At 38.1% G+C, this 18,690-nt stretch overlaps 1 protein-coding gene across 4 annotated transcripts in view; it reads right to left on the reverse strand.

The window, feature by feature from the left end:
- The window catches only part of CEP112 (centrosomal protein 112), a 174,074-nt gene that overhangs the window by 122,071 nt on the left and 33,313 nt on the right, over positions 1-18,690 (reverse strand). For 3 of the 4 annotated variants that reach the window (XR_015774320.1, XM_088065411.1, XM_014255884.2), the window contains exons 12-17: positions 17,770-17,913; positions 15,402-15,556; positions 14,981-15,098; positions 13,887-13,982; positions 13,026-13,085; positions 10,471-10,550 (exon numbers count right to left, since the gene is read on the reverse strand). Coding sequence is in view for 3 of the 4 variants with exons in the window: in XM_088065411.1 (XP_087921537.1) it covers positions 10,471-10,550; positions 13,026-13,085; positions 13,887-13,982; positions 14,981-15,098; positions 15,402-15,556; positions 17,770-17,913 (653 nt within the window). In the remaining variant the exon portion in view is untranslated. The remainder of the gene's footprint in view (positions 1-10,470; positions 10,551-13,025; positions 13,086-13,886; positions 13,983-14,980; positions 15,099-15,401; positions 15,557-17,769; positions 17,914-18,690) is intronic. The other variant, XM_014255886.2, reaches the window with a different exon arrangement.

Genomic DNA, 18,690 nt, shown 5'->3' on the forward strand with positions numbered 1-18,690 from the left:
CCCATATTACACATACTCTAATCCTATGTATTCAGATTTGCTGTCCTCACACAAGTCTTTGCCCATTCTTTCCTCTCTTTCCTAAATATTACTACTTCTGAGGGAAAATTACTTTGCTTCCCACCAAACTGTGAACTATTCACTTGCTGGAAGGCAGCTAAACAAGTATATTTTTGTTTCTACACACCTTCCTTTTTATTTCATGGCATTAGAAATAAAAAATTTACTCTCACTAATATGTTCTGAAACAAAATCAATTATCACCATTTATATAATTTGTTTAGATTCAAAAAACCCTAAAATAAACCCTATATAAACACTTTTCCAAAGGAGATCACAACTGCTTATATAATACACAGCAAATTGTGTAGCTGAAAACACAAACTGCATCAAAACATACCCAAATTTCCCATGCAAAACAAAATTCAGGAATTTCATCTTAGTATCTTCAGTGTCTACAGATATGAGGACCCATCCAGTGTACAGACACATTCATTTGACTTTACATGGGGAAATTTAGCAGATCCACAATCCTACTCCTGATTCCAGAGAGTCCTTCACATGGAGATGCTCCAGTACTGCCAGGACTCCACAAAATTGCAGCAGTTTAATTAATTAATTTTATAGCCAAATGCAAGACTCATGCTATCAATTTTTAGTGCCACAACCAGTGAAAACCACTCCATGCAACAGCCCCTCTGACCTGACTTCTGGCATGGAGATATTGCACTACAGAATAATGTGTTCAATAAAATACCACATATGTGTAAAAGAAGGGATTAATGAGTTAATTGTTCCAGAACAACGCTTCAGTAGTAATGCCAAATCTGTGAAACACACAAAAAAATCAATTTTGCTTTTCCTGCTGTGTTTTCAGCACAGTAACTTTGGGTCTAACTGCACTCATCCCAGCTGGGGCTGGAGCATCCCTCTGCACGGGCTGGGATTCCCACAAACAACGAGGAACAAGCAGGGCTCCCCTCCCATGCCAAGCATATGGAATATGTGCAGAACACTCCTTCTTTTTGGTGTGGAGAGGAAGAGAGACAGTGTGAAGTCATTCAAGCGGAATGATAGCTAAACCAAAGCCAGATCAAAGCAGCAAAGAAGAAAGACTGAAATGTGAAGCTGAAATATTTATTACCTTCAAAACATCATCCCTATCCTGTCCCTGGGCACTTTAATATTTCGGAGTTGTTAGAAAGCATTCTAACTTGTTTCATCATTTCAAAGAAATAAAGCCAAACATATAAAGCCAAGAAATAAATATAAAGTGTTCCCCAATTTTAAAAATAAGATGAGCTTGTCTTTATGAGAAAAAGCACAAACCCACTTATAAATTGTTTACAGCTTGCATAATTTGAGATGTTAATATCAAAAACTGAACTGCGTTCCTTCAAGTAAGCTCCAACAATGGAAGATATTTACAATTATTGTTTTAAACTATGTACTTATGTTTTAAATAAATCATGAGAGAACATTAACAAATTAAATCACTCCTTAAAGCTATTAATGAATTCGGAACAAATAATACTCCACGTGTGCAGTATCACACTGAAATAAGAATAATGCATTACATTCAAAATTAATGGCTCACAAATTAACTAGACATTGGTTAAACACACTAATAATTATTATAACTATTTCTCATTACAATAATGACAGGGCACTGTTGTGCTAGGTGCTGTGCAAACAGAATAAAACAGCAACTGCCAAATGATGAATGTGATGTGGGTTAAAAGGCTGGGCAAGTGTTGTAAATGTGGCTGGAAAGGAAAACTTGGTAATTTTGCTCCAGACTGCAGAAACTGTCTCCAAGATTTAGATCCACTGCATATATGAAAGAGCACAGAGGCTCAGTTATCAAGGGAGGAGGATTAGAACAGAGATTAAATAGTCACGGCTTTCCCATGCTGAGACCACAGCTAAACCTCAGCAAGGACAACACGGAGGGGAGAATTAGAGAGACAGGTGTAGATAATGGCTTAGAAAGGGGAGACAAGTCTGTAATTAAAAGGTGGCCCAGAAAGCCAGCACAGACAGCAAAGAGATTCATGAGGTACCCAAAGAAGAGGAGCAGGGAAGGCAAAGATGGAGATCAGAGAACAGCACTGTGGCACTGAGAGCTGGGGGGCGAATAAAATAAACCATCCAAGGACAAACTATGTGAGAAACCACCAGGACAGGACAGAGCCAGGCAAGGAGAATCACTTAACACTAACAAAGCACAGCCCAGGCTGTGTGGAGAGTGACAGAGCCAACAGTGGTTGGCAAACCAAAGATGCCGAGGATGAACTGCCAGGACTCTTAAGGAGGTTCAAGGGCTCAGAATTCACCCTGTCATTCTACTGACTTAAGGTAACTATTTTTATGGTTAAAATAATTGGTTAGTTCAGGATTCAGAGTAATAATATTCATGTTATAGTAGATAATAAAGATAATTAATTCTGGGGAACCATGAGTGTCTACTTGGCTCATTGGTTTCGTCCAAGAGGACATGGACTGTCACAAATTTCTTTTCCTTAAAAGTACTGTTTGAATTATCAACTTCAACTCCTCCATGAAGGTTGGTTGTACTGCTGCTGAAGCCCAAGGAAAGTTGTACAAAGTACATAAAAAGTAAAAGCAAAATTAAGATGATGTAATTGAAGTAGAGCGATCACAATCATCGAGCAACAACAAGGAACGAAGTTTCTCCTTGTACTATTTTGTAGATTGTTCCTAAGTGACCCAAAGGAGGTGACAGCCTGAAACATTTCATGCTTTTTAACGATCAGTAATTGAATTCAATCATCTGTATGACTTTCTTTAGCCAACTGAAAGCTTTTCTCATTTTATCAATGTTTTGGGCATTGTACAGTGATGTGAGAGGGAAGCCTTTGGAGAAACAAGGGGACAATTCTGCCATTAGTGCTGATTATTTGTATATTCATTAGTCAATGCGACCCTGATAATCATCAACTACATTAATTATTAGAATAGCATTTTACAGTAATTAATGAAGTGCTACAGCATGATACAGCAATGCTCTTCACCTCACAAGGCAACACTTTTCATTTCATAAGCTGTGTGCCGTATCAAACCAGTTTCATAGTTGTTATCACTAAAAAGATGTCATGTGATATCTCTGTAACCATCTTGAGGGATGTAACAGTCCCAGAGCCAAGGATTAAAAATCAACTGTTACTTTTTTTTTTTTTTTGGTACAACTGGAGCCTTCCTTTCAAAACATATTTCATTATTGCCAGTAGGTCTCCAGAGAAATGGGGGGAAAGAAAATGAAAGGCTGTAAATAGTTAATAGAACACTTTATTTTTGCTTTTAAGTGAGACTATTAAACAAAGCTACCACATTTTTCAGCCCTCTGTTCATGCTCCACGTTGTGGCCCCTAGAGCGAGGGTTAGGGAATGTTTACAATATGCTGGAAACTTTGACTGGATTTGCTCTAAAAGGTTTCAGATGCTCAAGCACAGCACCAAGTGGAGAACAGCTGCTTGGTTTTCCACTGATTCTTAAAGGAGAAAAAAAACACCCCACCCCACCCCCCCAAAAAAAAAAACCAAACCAAAACCCACCCCACCAAAAAAACCACACAGTTTTAAAGAGTAAAACTATATCCCAACTCCTCAGCTACATCACATTACTGCTGTTTTTAAATCACAGATGTAGCTTTTTTCATCATATTACAACTGCTGTAACAAGACAACCCTCAACATTTTAATAAAAGATAATGATGAACACAATGAACATGAGTATAAACTCTTAACAATGCTCTTTTATTGCAACACTTGGAATTAAAGACAATGCCTGCTCATAGTCCTTTAATTATTTCCGGCTCTAAATAGTAATAGCTTTTCCATTCTGACAAGAATTCTCTCCACACACAAATACTTCATTTTCAAGGAAAAATGGAATTAACTGCAGGAAAACAGCTACACTTAGGCAATTACCCTGAAAATATTGACAACAACAACAAGCAATTACTCAGAATTTGGATTCAACTCAGAGGAGCGAGAAAGGAAAAAAGAAATAAAAAATTAAGTTGTGGTTAAAACTATCACTCCCTTTATTTATTTATCATTGCATTGATGATTCTCAGGCTGTTGTGTTTTGCTGTGTGCAGTGGCATTTCTGATGCACACCACTCCAAAAAGCCCATACAAGAGGATTTGAAGGAGCAGCTGTTTAAATATAAAGTTCTCAAAGGGCTTGATAGAATCAAATTCTCAAGATCCACTGTAAATCACAGGTTTTTTTCTCCCAAATGTAACTTCTGTGTATTTTGAACAGCCTAAATTTTACTTCTTTTCAAAATGTTGGGATTTAAAAATTATGCAAATGTAAATTGCAAATAAATTAAATTATTTCCACTGCTGTTTATTCTACCTCCTTCTGCCAGCTCTCTTCATATGTCTATTTTTCCTTGCCTTCATCTGTTTCCCTCTTTATTGGGTCAGCAGCAGATTGTTCCCCATTTATTTCTCTCAAATCTATGTCCTCTCACTTTTTTTACACTGTCCCTTTTGTGGTATTACAGAGAGAAGAAATATTAAACACCATGGATATTTTGCAAGATATAAGCAATCTTAAGGACTAGAAGACCCTTACATAAAACTTCCTCTGCTAAAGTTTGATACATTTTTAGGCACTTTAGAATAAAGCAAGAAGAGCTTTTCAGATCAAACAAGCCCAAGTCTTCTCTTTGTGCATCAAAGAGAACCATACAATGAAAAATGAGTCATTTCTCATCCACAGCTGTAGGAAAGGACTCTGCAAAGGACAACCTCTCCCTCTGCTCATTTTTGCCTTGTCCCCGTTTCACCAGTGCAGGTGAACTGGGAAACCCCAGGCAGAACCAGTGGCTGCTGGAGGAGGCCAGGCAGGCTCAGAACAGCAAAACCTTAATAAAATACTGAGGGCAGCATGAAAACAGAACCTCATCAACTCACACCATCCCACTGCACCAGAGCAGAGACCTTGTGGAAATCAGGAGAGAAGGGAATTTCCTGAGCCTTGGAGTCACTGCTGTCAAGGCATTCCCTGTTGCAGCCTGAGGCTCCAGGACAGTGCTAATTTCATTTTAACTTCTGCTTTTCGCAAGGCTGATATCAAAGCCACTCTCTGAAGGCTTTACAGGTATCAGTACCAAGTTTAAGACCACAGGAGAAGCCTGAGAATAGCTCCAGCTCCATGGATCTGGCTCAATGTCAGGTAAGGAATGACCCAGAATAACCAAAGGACTGGCAAAACACACCAGGAGATGACAAGTGAATTTCTTTTTGAATAAAGAAATGACTGAGGTTTCAAGACAAGTAACTGGTACCAACAAAAAATATTTCCTTCTCCTAAAGAGCATTTTATCCACCTTGATTTAGGAAATCTGAGTAGAAACACGTTTTCATCAGGTATCTCCTGTGAGGCAAAAACCTTGTAGTAGAAATAACTGTGCTAGATACAAAAACTGAAATTTAAAATATAAGCGAGTACCACTGAACACCTGACAAAATCCCTAGAAATAGCAGCCCAGCATGGGGAAGCACAGAGCATTGCTCTCACACTGGAATAATGAAAAGCACTGGGAAAAGCTTTTTTAAGTCTGCAGTGAGGAAACTCCATGGCACCACTTCCAAGGAGAAATCAACTTCTTCTCCTTGACCCCCATGTCAGAAACCGTGTGCAGGTACACAAGTATGTATGAGAAAAGAAAGGCAAACTGTTTTCATTCCTGCATTTTACTGAACATCTGCAGGCACCACCTTCACATCACACCATGACTGGATTTGGTCTGCCACCTAAACCAAACCCCAAAATACCGTGAGAACTGTGTGTGCCTTAAAAACTACTGTGAAAACTATTGTGAAATTCTGCTAATAGACAGAAGTGGTTTTAACTGGTTTCTAGAAAGTTTAGAAGTTTAGCCCCTCTTTCTTCCCCAGAATTTTAAACAAGTTCAGACAAGGGGTAGAGAAGCCATGGAAAAAAAGAGGTGTTGGTAGTTCCTTATGTAAACAAATAATTTTATTAAGTGAGTCAGAATGAAGCAGCTGCTCAACATTTGCTCTGTATCATCTCCACTTGCAAAGTGCTGAGATTTGGCTCCATAGACAGACTTGAAAAAAAGAAAGGCAAAGAGTGAGAGGGAGAACGTTGTGGAGCACTGGAGTGCAGATGTGTGGGCACTTCTTGATGCTGCAGTGCTTAACTACAGCATCTGCATCTGTACAGGAGTTTAATTTAATATCATTTAATATAATTTCATTTAATTTCTCCTAATGTGACTTCTTAAAATTTGTTTCCTTCCCACACTACAGAACTGAAGAACAAGAATTCAGGAAACGTGTACTTCAGGAGCATATGAAAATATTATTTGTGTAAGAGGCAAGCAAAGCAAAAAGCATTAAATCAGATCCCATAATTACCACCAGCACATAAGAACTGTCACAACCTTTATCCTGAAGAAATCAATGTAGTCTGCACTTCCCAAGAGGGTGACAGACGATCACAGCCTCAAACTATTCAGGATGTTCATACTTCAGTCCAAAATCTCTCAGTCTCAAGATGGACCAACTTTATGTGTCTGTGCAGCCACAAAGGTGTTATCCCCATCCCTGGAAGTGCCCAAGGCCAGGCTGGACAGGGCTTGGAGCAGCCTGGGACAGTGGAAGGTGTCCCTGGGATGGAATGGGATGGGTTTTAAGGTCCCTGCAACCCAAACCATTCTGGGATTCTTTCATCACAAACAAGTGTCAAAACCAAACATCTCAAAACTGAGCTGGCATTGTGGTTGTAATCTTCAATAAAATGAGGATTATTTCCCTACAGCAAATATATATTCCTCATAGTAAACTAAAAGTATTGAACAATCTGCTACCAAAATAGAAGCAGAGGTAGAATAAATATATTGAATGAATAAACATTCAAATTCCACAGAACAAGACACAAGAGATGATGCTGAGAGCTGTTTAACAATATTGTATAAAGTCAGCAAGACCTTTTCTTTCTCTTCCATGCAATTTCTTCAGCAGCAAATGGGTACAGATTTTTTTTTCCCCTCATTTATTTTCTGTTTCATTCTACTCAGTTTGTACTGTGACAAATTATATACCTCTATTTCCTACTCCTCACTGTGAGAGATAAGAACAGCAGAGATTCAGCCTATTTGCAACCCACTCTCATGACACATTTTCAGCAACCAAACCACAGGGACTAGAGAAACAACCTTTCCCCCCAAGTAATTACAGAGAAGCTTTTCAAGAAAACTTTGTTCTTATAGAAATGCCATTTAAAGGACATTCCAGAAAAGCCCTTACAGCACTTCTTAGAGTAACTTTTGCTATTAGGCAATGCCTGTGACATGCACTGCAAAAGTAAATATAAATTTTATATCTACAAGTCACCACCACGAGTTAGGAGTGTTGGAGCAATTCTTTTGCAAAAGCTTTGCTTTTGACAGATATTTCTACCATGAACTTCAGAAGAAAAAAACCTTCTGTAAACTATGTAAACCCCTATTCTGTACAGAAACTGTGGCAATACTATTTTTTTTTTTTTGGAAGTGAAAGATACTTTCAGAAATGTGGATTTTACTATTCCACACAATGTCTCAAATCCCTTTCATTCTGCAGTGGTGTGGATACGTTTGAAACAGCAGCAGCACTGTTTGCTGTCACAGCACTGGAAAAATAGTGATAATAATAACAAAAATCCCCCCAAATGCCTGCCATTTCCCTTTCCATGTGCCTGCAGCTCAGCAGCTGCTCAAGATATAATCCTGTGGCCATTTCAGAATCAAAGTGCATTCAGATCAAAGTAGTTTATGAGAAATCACTGATGCACCTACTGGGTTCTGAGCTGTAATTCCACAAGGCATCACTTCTGTTGAAGATGCTGAACTGTATTTTCACCCACCTCATGCAAGACGAGGTTGTTTTCTAAAGATTTACTGGGTCTGCCTTAGCTTGCAGTTACTTAATTTCATTCTGCAAGTAGTTAAAGAAATTCAGCAAAATGAAGCATTTTTAGGTAAGATAGGGGATCTTGTGGATTCATATTAATAGGAAGGGATTGCTAAAAAGAATAATTTTTGCAGCAATGGAAAAGAAAAAGCCATAAGGAAGCCATCCATTTCTGCCACAATAAATACTGTCTTTTCCCATTACCTACTTGTATATCATATAAAAGCACAAATATGAAAAAACATCTTAGTATTGCCAAGACACCCTGGTGCTAAAATGAATGGCTTGAATTGCAGAAAGCCCTGCAGGACTGGCAGTTCCTCTGTCCTGGGCACCTGAAGTCTGTTCCACCCCTGGTCAGAAATGCAGATGTCAGACCCAGAGCTGAAATCCCAACCAGCAGAATATGAGCTGGGCTGGACTAGGGCACTGCATTTCTGCAAATATCATATTTTCAGGATCCTAAATGCATCCTCATAGTTCTGCCTTCTGTCTCCAGCCAGTTTATAAAAACCGGTTTATAAAACCACACTTGAAAGCTAATTTTTATTTCTATTCAATTACTTCTTAGCATTACTAATTCCATTATTAATCTTGAAATTAACCCCAAACCCCTGCTATAAAACAATCAAAAGAGCAGTAGTATAGAGTTTTATTAAACTATCTCCACAATTAAGTATTTTCCATTTCAACTGGGAGAGGTATACATGATTTAATATTAGAATTCTCTACATTATTTTCAACACCCTGAATTAAGAAAATTAAATTAAATTAAAAAGCATAAGAGAAACAAAGTGCCATAGAACATGGAAAAATACCCTGGAAAAAAATACAGTATCATAGAATATTCTCATTTAGAGGGGACCTACAGGAGTAGAAGCAGTTTGTATTAGGAGACACTTTGAAAATCATATAGGAATAGGTATTAATCACTTGCTGTGGGGGAAACAGCAGATGATTTTCAGCCTGTGGAACAGTCCCCAGGGCTTTTCAGCCCCAGGAGCTGACCCATCCCCAGCTCTGGCCAAGGGATTGACCCACAGGAAATGCAAGGCTGGGACTGAGCTCTGCCAACATTGTTTTAATTCATGGCCCTTGGAGCATCACCAGCACTTTGGGCTCTTAAAACTTGAGTCTTTCAAATTCTTACTCCAACTCCAAACTACACCTAAGCTTAAATACAGCCAAGGAATATCTGAAATAACTGAGGACATCCTCAGCTCCTGCAAGAGCTCCTCGAGTCCCAAATCCCCATCCTGCCAGGATTCACGTGGGGATCAACCCTGAGCAGCCAGGGCTGCAAAGCCAGACTGGTTTTATTAACATCAGTAAGACCAAACTGACACATTATTTGAAAGATGTGGAAGAAAATTAATGCAACTTCATTATCAACAAATCTAATGGTAAAATACTAAAAGATAAAGTGCAGTTGATAACGGTTCAACCACCCCAAAATTATAAATAATAGTCAGTGTAAAGAATTTAAAGATTAAAAGCTGGAGTTTTTATTAATGTCTGCAGTGATTTAAGATAGTCTCTATTTATGCCAAATACCTCAGAGATTATAGAAATAAAGAAATACAGACTTCAGCCCTGTCACTTTTATGGAATAAAAGTATCTTTACTTCCCTCTCCCAGCCTAGATAAGGTACATTGTGATATTAAACTGAATACTTTTAGCAAATAACTTCTGGTTTGTTTCAGAATAATCTGTTTCCCCTAGAAATTACTTTCCATAGCTTTGACTTTAAACTGGATTAACACATGGCAAGAATACTTCACAAAATCAAAAATGGAAGGAGCATAGCAAGAGCTGATCTTGTCCTCTGTGCATCTGCTGTACATAAACCATTCCCTTGCTCAGAAAACATCAAACTTGGTGCATCCTGATGAGCTGTTCATGGACAAAATCAGCATAAAAACCTGTTCCAAGTTAGTTAATGAAAGCTGTTTGTTTGCAGAGCACTTCTCCCAGCCTTACATCCATGTGAAGAACAAGTACTCCCACAAAGAAGTGTTGTATCAAAGAGGAAAAATCTGCATTAGACTTGTAATTTGTGGATATTAAACATAAAATATAAGATCAGAAGCACCATCTATTAAATTAAAATATATTTTAAATAAATACATCTTTCAAATGTATTCTGTTTTCTAGAAGAGCCCAAAGCAACAATTATTTTTTGCTTTTTGTTTGATTATTTGCTTCCTATGAATACACTCTGAATTGAACCTGGGCCCATTTATTTGAGAGTGCAAGACCAGCTGACATCATTAACCTCAATTCTATTTCCTTCCCACCACTTAAAAGTCAACAAATTTGGATAAGTTGGTTCCTACTTTAGTTGTTTCATTTTTCTGGCTGATCAGAACCCTGAAGGGTGCAGATTTAAAACAGGCAAAAAACTATAGGAGGGCAGTTAGATAAGATAAAGCATAAGTTTATTTAATAAATAAATACTAATAAATATTTAAAAATTCCAGGGCTAGTTCAACAATTATTCCATATTCACTTACTTCAGAGCCTGTTCCAGGTGACGAATTTTCTTTTGAGCATCCCCTCTTTCTTTATCCAGATCATTCTGAATGCCATGAATCTGCCATTTAAGGAAAAAAAACACCCTATCTTTTAGCCCAAACGATGTCTGAATTAAAATAAATCAATGTTATTTTAAATTCAAAAACCTATTTATTTGCATATTCTTTTTCCACTGGTGAAGACAACCATCCATGGATTTCTAAAATTAGGAGAAATACAAAAGCAGGGATTAATAGAGAGATGAAGTATGAGAATGTAGCCAATGAGCTATTTTCCTTCTCAAAGTGAATATTACTGTCTAGAATAAAGAAATATCAGTAATCACATAAAAAAGGAACTAGATTTTCTTTGGGTAAGTACAGAGAAGCAGATAGGAATCTGCCTAAAATAGTGACCTGTATTCTCCAGGGTGCAGAGCTCCTACTCACCAATTTGTGATCACCCAAAGTGAATCATTTCTGATCAATTCTTACAATAAAAAGTATCAAACATAAATAGCTCACATAAAAATCCTAAAGAATAAGAATAATAGCATAATTGGCAATAAGTACCCTAAAAATAGTTACAAAAACATTTGAATTTGGCAACTTCCCAGGTGTGGTCCAAACCATGCATTTTTGTAATGTTTTTTGGCAAGGGCAGGTTAAGTCCAAGTGTTTGTACATAATCCAAGAGTTGTATTGCTTTAGAATTGCTCAAGGAACAACGTGGGGATGGAACATACAGGAAATCCTTTATCCACCTACAGTCACTTGTAATGTTCCAGGCTGTTAAGACACTACAATGAAGAAGAAGTTGATTTACTAAGTGTGTAGGCCAGTGAAAAAAAAAAAAAATTCAGAGATTCTCTGCAAGGAGCAGTTCCATGGGGGTGTTCACTCCAGGAACACTTAGCTGGGTTCCAAGAGCCCCCAAATCCATGAGCTACATCTATCAGAGAATAAAGAAGCTATTGCCAAAACTGGTAAAATTCTGTATTTTCAACAGGTGGCTTGAGAATGGCTGTCAGGAATAATCTGTCACTCTTCTGATGCTGAGCTGGATGTTTGGAAAACAAGCAGTAGATTATTTATAAAAAGCAGGTGTTTCCTTGGCTTGTAAAGCCATTTAGCCTAACTGGTTCCTGATCCAGCAGATAAGCACTTTTAATCAAACAGTGACATTTAAGGTTCCTACCTATGATTTGTTTGATGTTAAAGTATCCTCAGAGGCAGCAGCCACTGCAGACTCATAAAGATTATTAGATAATGGGTAGGTTTTTAAGTGAACAGACTGCAGCAGAGACTTCATGATTCCTCTACTTGTTTTAGTATTTTATGGGCCAATCCATCCTGGTTTATGGATTTATACCCGTAGATCATTCAAGGGTATTTTTCTTCTCATCCTTTCACAAAGATTTGAGTTTGAAAACAGTTACAGCAGAATTTATGAACAAACTGATGTCAAGTTATCTAAAAAAGAAAGGCTCTGCTTCCTTGTTTACTGATGCAGGATTCCAGCTTCCCTCCCTGGGCTCACTGGTTGGAGGCACTGCTGACACGCTCTCAGCCCATGCTTAGGAGCTTCCTCCCAAAAGATCCTCAAACCTCAGTCAAATTATGCCAATATATTTTTTATTTTGGCCTGCAAACCACTCCAATCCTGGATTTTTCTTGAGTTCAACATGTATAAAACACACAAATTGACTAAAAAGACAAATGGAGGCTAGGTTTAAACCAAGGCAGATCCTGGAACAAAGAATGTTTTGACTTCAAGTCAGCAGAAGGAACTAACTCAAACCAAAACCCCTCTACAATTCATGTCACAAGTGCTATTACCAAGTGACAAGTAGCTGGGATCACAATCCATTATTTTATGTTATAAATTTGCCACATTTGGCAATGACATGTTTGAGTAACACATCCTTTCAATTAAACAGGCATCTAAGGCACCCTCTGGCTGCACATGAGTTGCACATATAATGTCACTAAAATTGAAGTTTAATTTGAAGCCTATTGATGTTCCGAGTCTAAAAGAGCAGGCAGGATTTGCAAAGTGCTTTAAGATGAAGTGTTTCTGATGAAAATTACATTTTTTACTTTAAGTTCCTGATGTAAAAACAATGCCTGTTGACAATATCTAGAGAACACATGGAGAGGGATGGAATAGAGATATTCTGGGGGAAAAGGAGTATGGGAGAACACATGAGCACTGGCAGAGGTCAGGCCAGGTTTCATTCAGTTCATTATCCTTTCAGTAACAGCAGCTGCCACCACAGGACAGGCTCCCAGGAGCACTTTTTTGGGAATGCCATCCCAGCCTCCATCCCTTGGCAACAGAGGTGATATCCTAAAAATCAGAGGTGATACCCCTGGCCCAAAACAGCTGTGCTTAAAATCTTCCTTCATTTTGTCCAAATATTTTCCCAAACCTTGTCAAGTGCTTGTATTCCCAAATTTACTGTTTGGGGGGTTTCAAAATTTAAGCCTTTAAGTCCTCTACAGAACAAAAGTGGAGGGGTGCAGAAGATGGGAAATTTTCCTGGAAATATTACCTGTTTCTCATATGCACGCTGCAATTGAAGCTTGTCCTGCTGAACCTTGTATTCTTGATCCTGCAGAGGAAAATAAACAAATAAATGTCTAAATAAACAAATCCCATTCTTCTTCCATTTCAGAGCATTCATCAAACACAGCCAGTAGCTATCATATAGAACAGTCCATTAAAAAAAATAAAAACCCACTTTCTATCATCATGAAAAAATTCTCTGACATGGAAAAAAATTTAACCAACACCAAGTAACACAACTATCTCAAAAGTCATGATTCATGTTTGCTAAAGAGAAACAGCAACTTGTTCTCCTGAGCTATTAAAATGCCATACTGTACTATATCAACTGTGAAATGAAAGACACTGGAAGAAAAGTAGATGCCAAAACTCAGCCAGGACTGATACATGATACAGATGTGGAACTCATTACCCTGAGATAGAAGGATTAATTTACATGCCTACAGGAAGACAGAATATTGAACTGAACTATTAAACAGTGGAAATTAAAAACAATTTTGAAACTTTAAAAATGTTTACAGTTTACAGGAAAATAAAAGATATTCATCATTCTTTGACAGGCTTCTTTGTAATCCACCAATACAGGTTTAAACTCTTTAACTTAACATGTGATCTACAAGAAACAGTCAGAAAACTTCTGTGAAAATTCTGCTTTTACCTCTCTTTTGGCCACACTTTTTAAATCAACCTTTAACCATTTGTGACATTTCATTTATTTCCATTAATAAAACAGAAACAAGCAACCATGGTATATAGAAGTGCATTTAAGGATGGATATCTAAACATTTAAATCAGTGGATAAAACAAAAAGAGTTGGTCATTTCTGAGAAAGAAAGTCAGGGCTCACCCTCAGCTCTTGCTGCCTTTGATGTTCACAGTCTTGCAATTGTTGTTTCAACAGAGCCATTCCACGCTGTAATTCTGCAATCACATCAGATGTCTGCTGGGATTTAACAGAAAAAGCAATTTTTGTCTTGCACTCCTCATTAGCTCTTTTGCATCTTTAAATTTATTCCTCTAATAAAAGAGAAATAAATCTCTTTTATTTAATCTCTCAAATTAGTGAATCTAAACCACTACAGTTTCCAAAAAATTGGAAAGATTATCAGCTTGGGAGAAAAAACCTGTATGAGTTTATGGCTCTGGATACATCAGTTCAGGCCCTCTGGAGAGCTTAGAAATGGAAACAAAAGCACAAAAAAAACACCCCATTAATAAAAAATCCCTACTGAAATCTACAAAAAATTGGTAGAAAGTAGAATACTTTGTAAAAGAAACAGAGTAAGGTATCATCAAAGCTTAGAGAATTTCAACAAATAAACACCAAACACCTCACTTGTCCTATGGCTCTATGGATTAATAAATGGTATTTAAAACTTGAGTCTTTTCTACAATTATTTAACTTTAAAATCACGTTAAATATGTACCATCTCTGCACCTATGCACATCAGCAGGCATCAACCTGACAGATGTTTTTCCAGAAACAAACCAGAGTTATTACATTTTGGGTGAAATTTACACTCGCAAAATATAAAAGTATTTCCTTAAACACATAAATATTTAACACAATGTTCAATACTATGAAGCCTGCAGGACTGTTTTTTTTTTCTGGAAGAAGTATTTTCTGCCATGGAAGAGGCTTTATGAAAACATTAAGTCTTTAAGAGTGTATTTAGAATTTTTACAGGAGCACAAACAAAATCAGGATCTGAATCTGGATCAGCTGTAGAAATACACACCAGAACAACCAACCAACTTCAGATGATTTTTCAGTCAAATTTGGGAATGAAAAATTAAATCCCAATTTTATTTAAACTTACACTCATGACTAACTTGGGGAACTGAGCAATCCTTTGGATTTATTCATAAGCATCATATTGATAGTGAGGAGAGCACTTAGGAAATAAACCCCATTTTCCTGTCTGTCACACCTGAGCATACCTGAGCTTGTTCCTTCTTCAGAAAATCTCTATCAACTTCAAATTTACTTTGTAGCTGCTGAACTTTCTCCTTGTACTCCTGAGTAATCTGGTCCTTGTCTTTCTGAAGTAAGTCGTACCTACAAGGAGCAAGCAAACAGGATATGGAAATTGCTTTCATATTTTGGCATTTTACCTGCTCAGTATCAATTCCACATGCTTTTGTCACAGAATGAGCTGCTCATAAATAATGGAAATAATGGACACTCCTCAAGGTGGTTGTTTGGGTCACTCTAAACGAGTTTGACACCAATAAATACATTTTCATGAGAGTTTTCTAATGTCAAATGCCATTCAGTGTGTTACTGAAACAAAAGCCATAATGTTTGCTTCTGGAAATTCCATATTCTTAGAAGTTAAACCAGCAATTGTTACTGAATTACCTTGCTTTCAGGTCCTGAAGTTGGGAGCAGACCTCCTGGTAACGCTGTTCTACCTCAGTCTTCTCCTGAGATAATTTCTGACGCTGTAAATTACTATTTTCAGCCTCAACAGTCAACTGCTGCACACGGGCCCCCAGCTTTTCCACTGTCTCATTCTAAAAGAACAGAGAATTACTGAGAAAAGCCCAGAATAAATGAGGGACTACCCCAGCTGTTATTCAGTAGCCTTGAGCAAGGAGGTTCTCTGGTGATGCAGAGACACAAGAGTTACAATGGCAAAGCTGTCATCAGTCATGACAGTAAATTCTATAGTGCGTATAAAAATAAATAAATCTTAAAAATATGGGTGTTTATTCCCCCTCAAAGTGACATCTATTCTCCCTTATGCAGAACAGCATATGCAACTGATTTCTAAATTACAAATCCTTTAAAATGGGACAGAAGACAGTATTTCAATGGAAAACTGCAATGGATGATAATATACATAAAGCATTTTTAGATTTTCCAGTAATCTCACTGCAGTAACTTTCAGTAAACTACAAGCACCTTTCAAGAGTTGTATCTTTTCCCTGGAACTTCATCTCCTAATATAGACAAATTTTAAAATGAGCAGAGTAAGGACAGGCAGGTACTCTAGGACTTCCCATTCTTCCCTAAATTTATGGTAATAGGCAGAGAAATGAGGCAAGAATTCCTCTGGAGGCTGGGGTCAGAAAATAAGACCCAGAGTAGGTTTCAAAGTTATTTTTTAATTAACAAAGGCTTGAAGGTGAGGGAAGTGGAACAGAAATTTCACCCACTCTCAAAGTACAATAAAAGTGCCCTGTGCAGCCACTGCCCTGACTGTCACTGGAGGTGACACAAACCTGAGCCAGTGCAAGAACCCCACACAGACAGAGAATCACCTGAATGTTCACCTGAGCTCTGGCAATGCCTGCAGAGATTGCACAGCCACAGCACGGCAAAATTCTCCATCAGTGCCAAGCTGCTCACCATGGGTTTGGTTTGCTGGGGACAGAGGGTTGCTTGCTTTGGGGGCTTGGGGTTTTGATTTGTTTTGTGGTTTTCTGGGGTTTTGCCATTTTTTTAAAACAGGGTAATTTTTAATATATCACTGAATATAATTCCTGGCTGGCCCCATGACCCTTAAGGAAGCTCATCCTTGTTCTGGGCACAAACCCCTCCTTATCAGCTCTATGGCATTGATGAAATTGTTCAGCCAATTCCACTTGCTAACAGCACTGGCATTCCTGACAACATGAAACTCTGAACAAGGAAACTCTGAAATATCAACAGAAAAAAATAAAAAAATCAGGAGAGAGAAAGGAGAGAGAAAAAAAGAAAACTAATTTCCAGTGACAGTCTAGTCTTTCATCTTAAGCCCTGCCTTGAACTCTACCTTGTTTAATTATTAAATCAGAAGCTGCTCAGCAAGATCTGTCTAGTTTTGATGGTTCTTAAATTCAATCCTGCTGACAGACTGTGTCCATTTCTCTCTGTATTTACTGTTACCTATGACATGATCTGAATGTTAATTTTTAAATTCAACATTCATTAATAAAGGAATAAATTTTGTTTGACATTGTCTTTTCACTCATTCAATTTTCCTCATACCTCATCCTGATGAAAAGTACAGCATGCTTTTTTGAGGTTACTTGTTAATTCTTTTGCTTTTTGCATCATTTATATAACAGGCACAAAATCCAGATTATACCTAATTACGCGTTTATAATTACTCTAGACAACAAATGCAATAAATTAGAATAATCAATACTTATTTTAAAATCCTTTTAATGTCATCTTTCATCTAACAGGAGCATTTGCTTAGTCAAAGAGGAGGTGGGTGAGTAAAAAATCATGTTTCTATGAAAATAGATGTAATATATAAATGGTCTACAAACCTGAAAAGACAAAAATTCTGCTAAATTGAATTAAGGACTGATTCTAAAATATCAGTGTAACATTGATTGAAGGGCTGTACCTTGCTTAATTTTATCTGGGGAATAAAATCCTTGATTGCACTGGCTTCCAGGACAGTGTCTTCTCCTAGAACAACTGCACTGCACTATCAAAAATAAGGATGTATGTGCATAAATAACAGAATCACAGAGTGGTTTGGGTTGAGAGGGACCTTAAAAATCATCTGATTCCAGCTCAAAATCATCTGATTCCAGCTCAAAATCATCTGATTCCAGCCCAAAATCATCTGATTCCAGCTGTGACAAGGCAGGGACACCTTCCAGCATCCCAGGTTGCTCCAAGCCCCATCCAACCCAGCCTTGGGCACTCCCAGCCCACCTGAACACACACAGAATTGGAGTATTTTAAGAGACACCTGCTGCTGTGACAGGTTTACAGCCAAACCTACAGTTGACTGTGTCTGCTGCAAATACTCCTGCTCCATCTTGGCCAGCCGGGCGTTGGTTTCCTCCAGCAGCTCCTGCATATCTTCCGTGTGCTTCTTCCGGATGCTGAACTTCTCCTTCTCCATCTCAGCCACGGCATCCAGGAGCTGCACCAGGAAAAAAGGCACAGAGTGACAAATGGCATCTACAACTGGCATTGAGAAGTGTTACATTATTATAGCACACCAGCAGAATCACTGGAAATCCCAGGTATTCACACTTCTGTCCTCTCTGAAAATATTTTTTCTCTAAAACAAAAAAAGATTGTGGCTGCCCCTGGATCCCTGGAAGTGTCCAAGGCCAGTTTGGACGGGGCTTGGAGCAGCCTGGGACAGTGGAAGGTGTCTCTGCCCATGGCAGGGGTGGCACTGGATGAGGTTAAGGTCCCTTCCAACCCAAACTGGTCTGGGATTCTATGAAAAAAACACCTAACACTGGAGCCTCAAGATCTTCAGCACAAAGGACAATTTGCCTTTAAGAAGGCAAGAATTAAACCCAACTTCATTTCTACATGCAGGGATGCAAAATAATTAAATTGAACAGCAAACTTCATGAAGGGGGGTGGGTTTGTCCTTTCTGTGACCCCCCCCACTCTGCTGAGAGGGGGAAGCAAGACAAATACTGACAATAATCTGGACAAAGGTGACACTGTCTCACAATAAACCTGCTCTTCCCTCTGCTTTGCTGCTGTCTTGAGTTGAACAATAAATAAAAATACATTGAAGAATTCATGACCCATTGCAAGACTATAAGTTCAAAGGAATCACCGTGACAGCAGGTAGCAGCAGGTTTATCCAGATTAAAATTCCATGTCAGGTCAACCAGAAATAAACACTTCCTTAATACATCCAGAGACTTGCCAGGAGGCCAGATGAACCCCAGGA

This window comes from Pseudopodoces humilis, chromosome 21, assembly GCF_049639895.1.
Source record: "Pseudopodoces humilis isolate 2021_Gansu_Grassland_sample_001 chromosome 21, ASM4963989v1, whole genome shotgun sequence".
NCBI lineage: Eukaryota > Metazoa > Chordata > Aves > Passeriformes > Paridae > Pseudopodoces > Pseudopodoces humilis.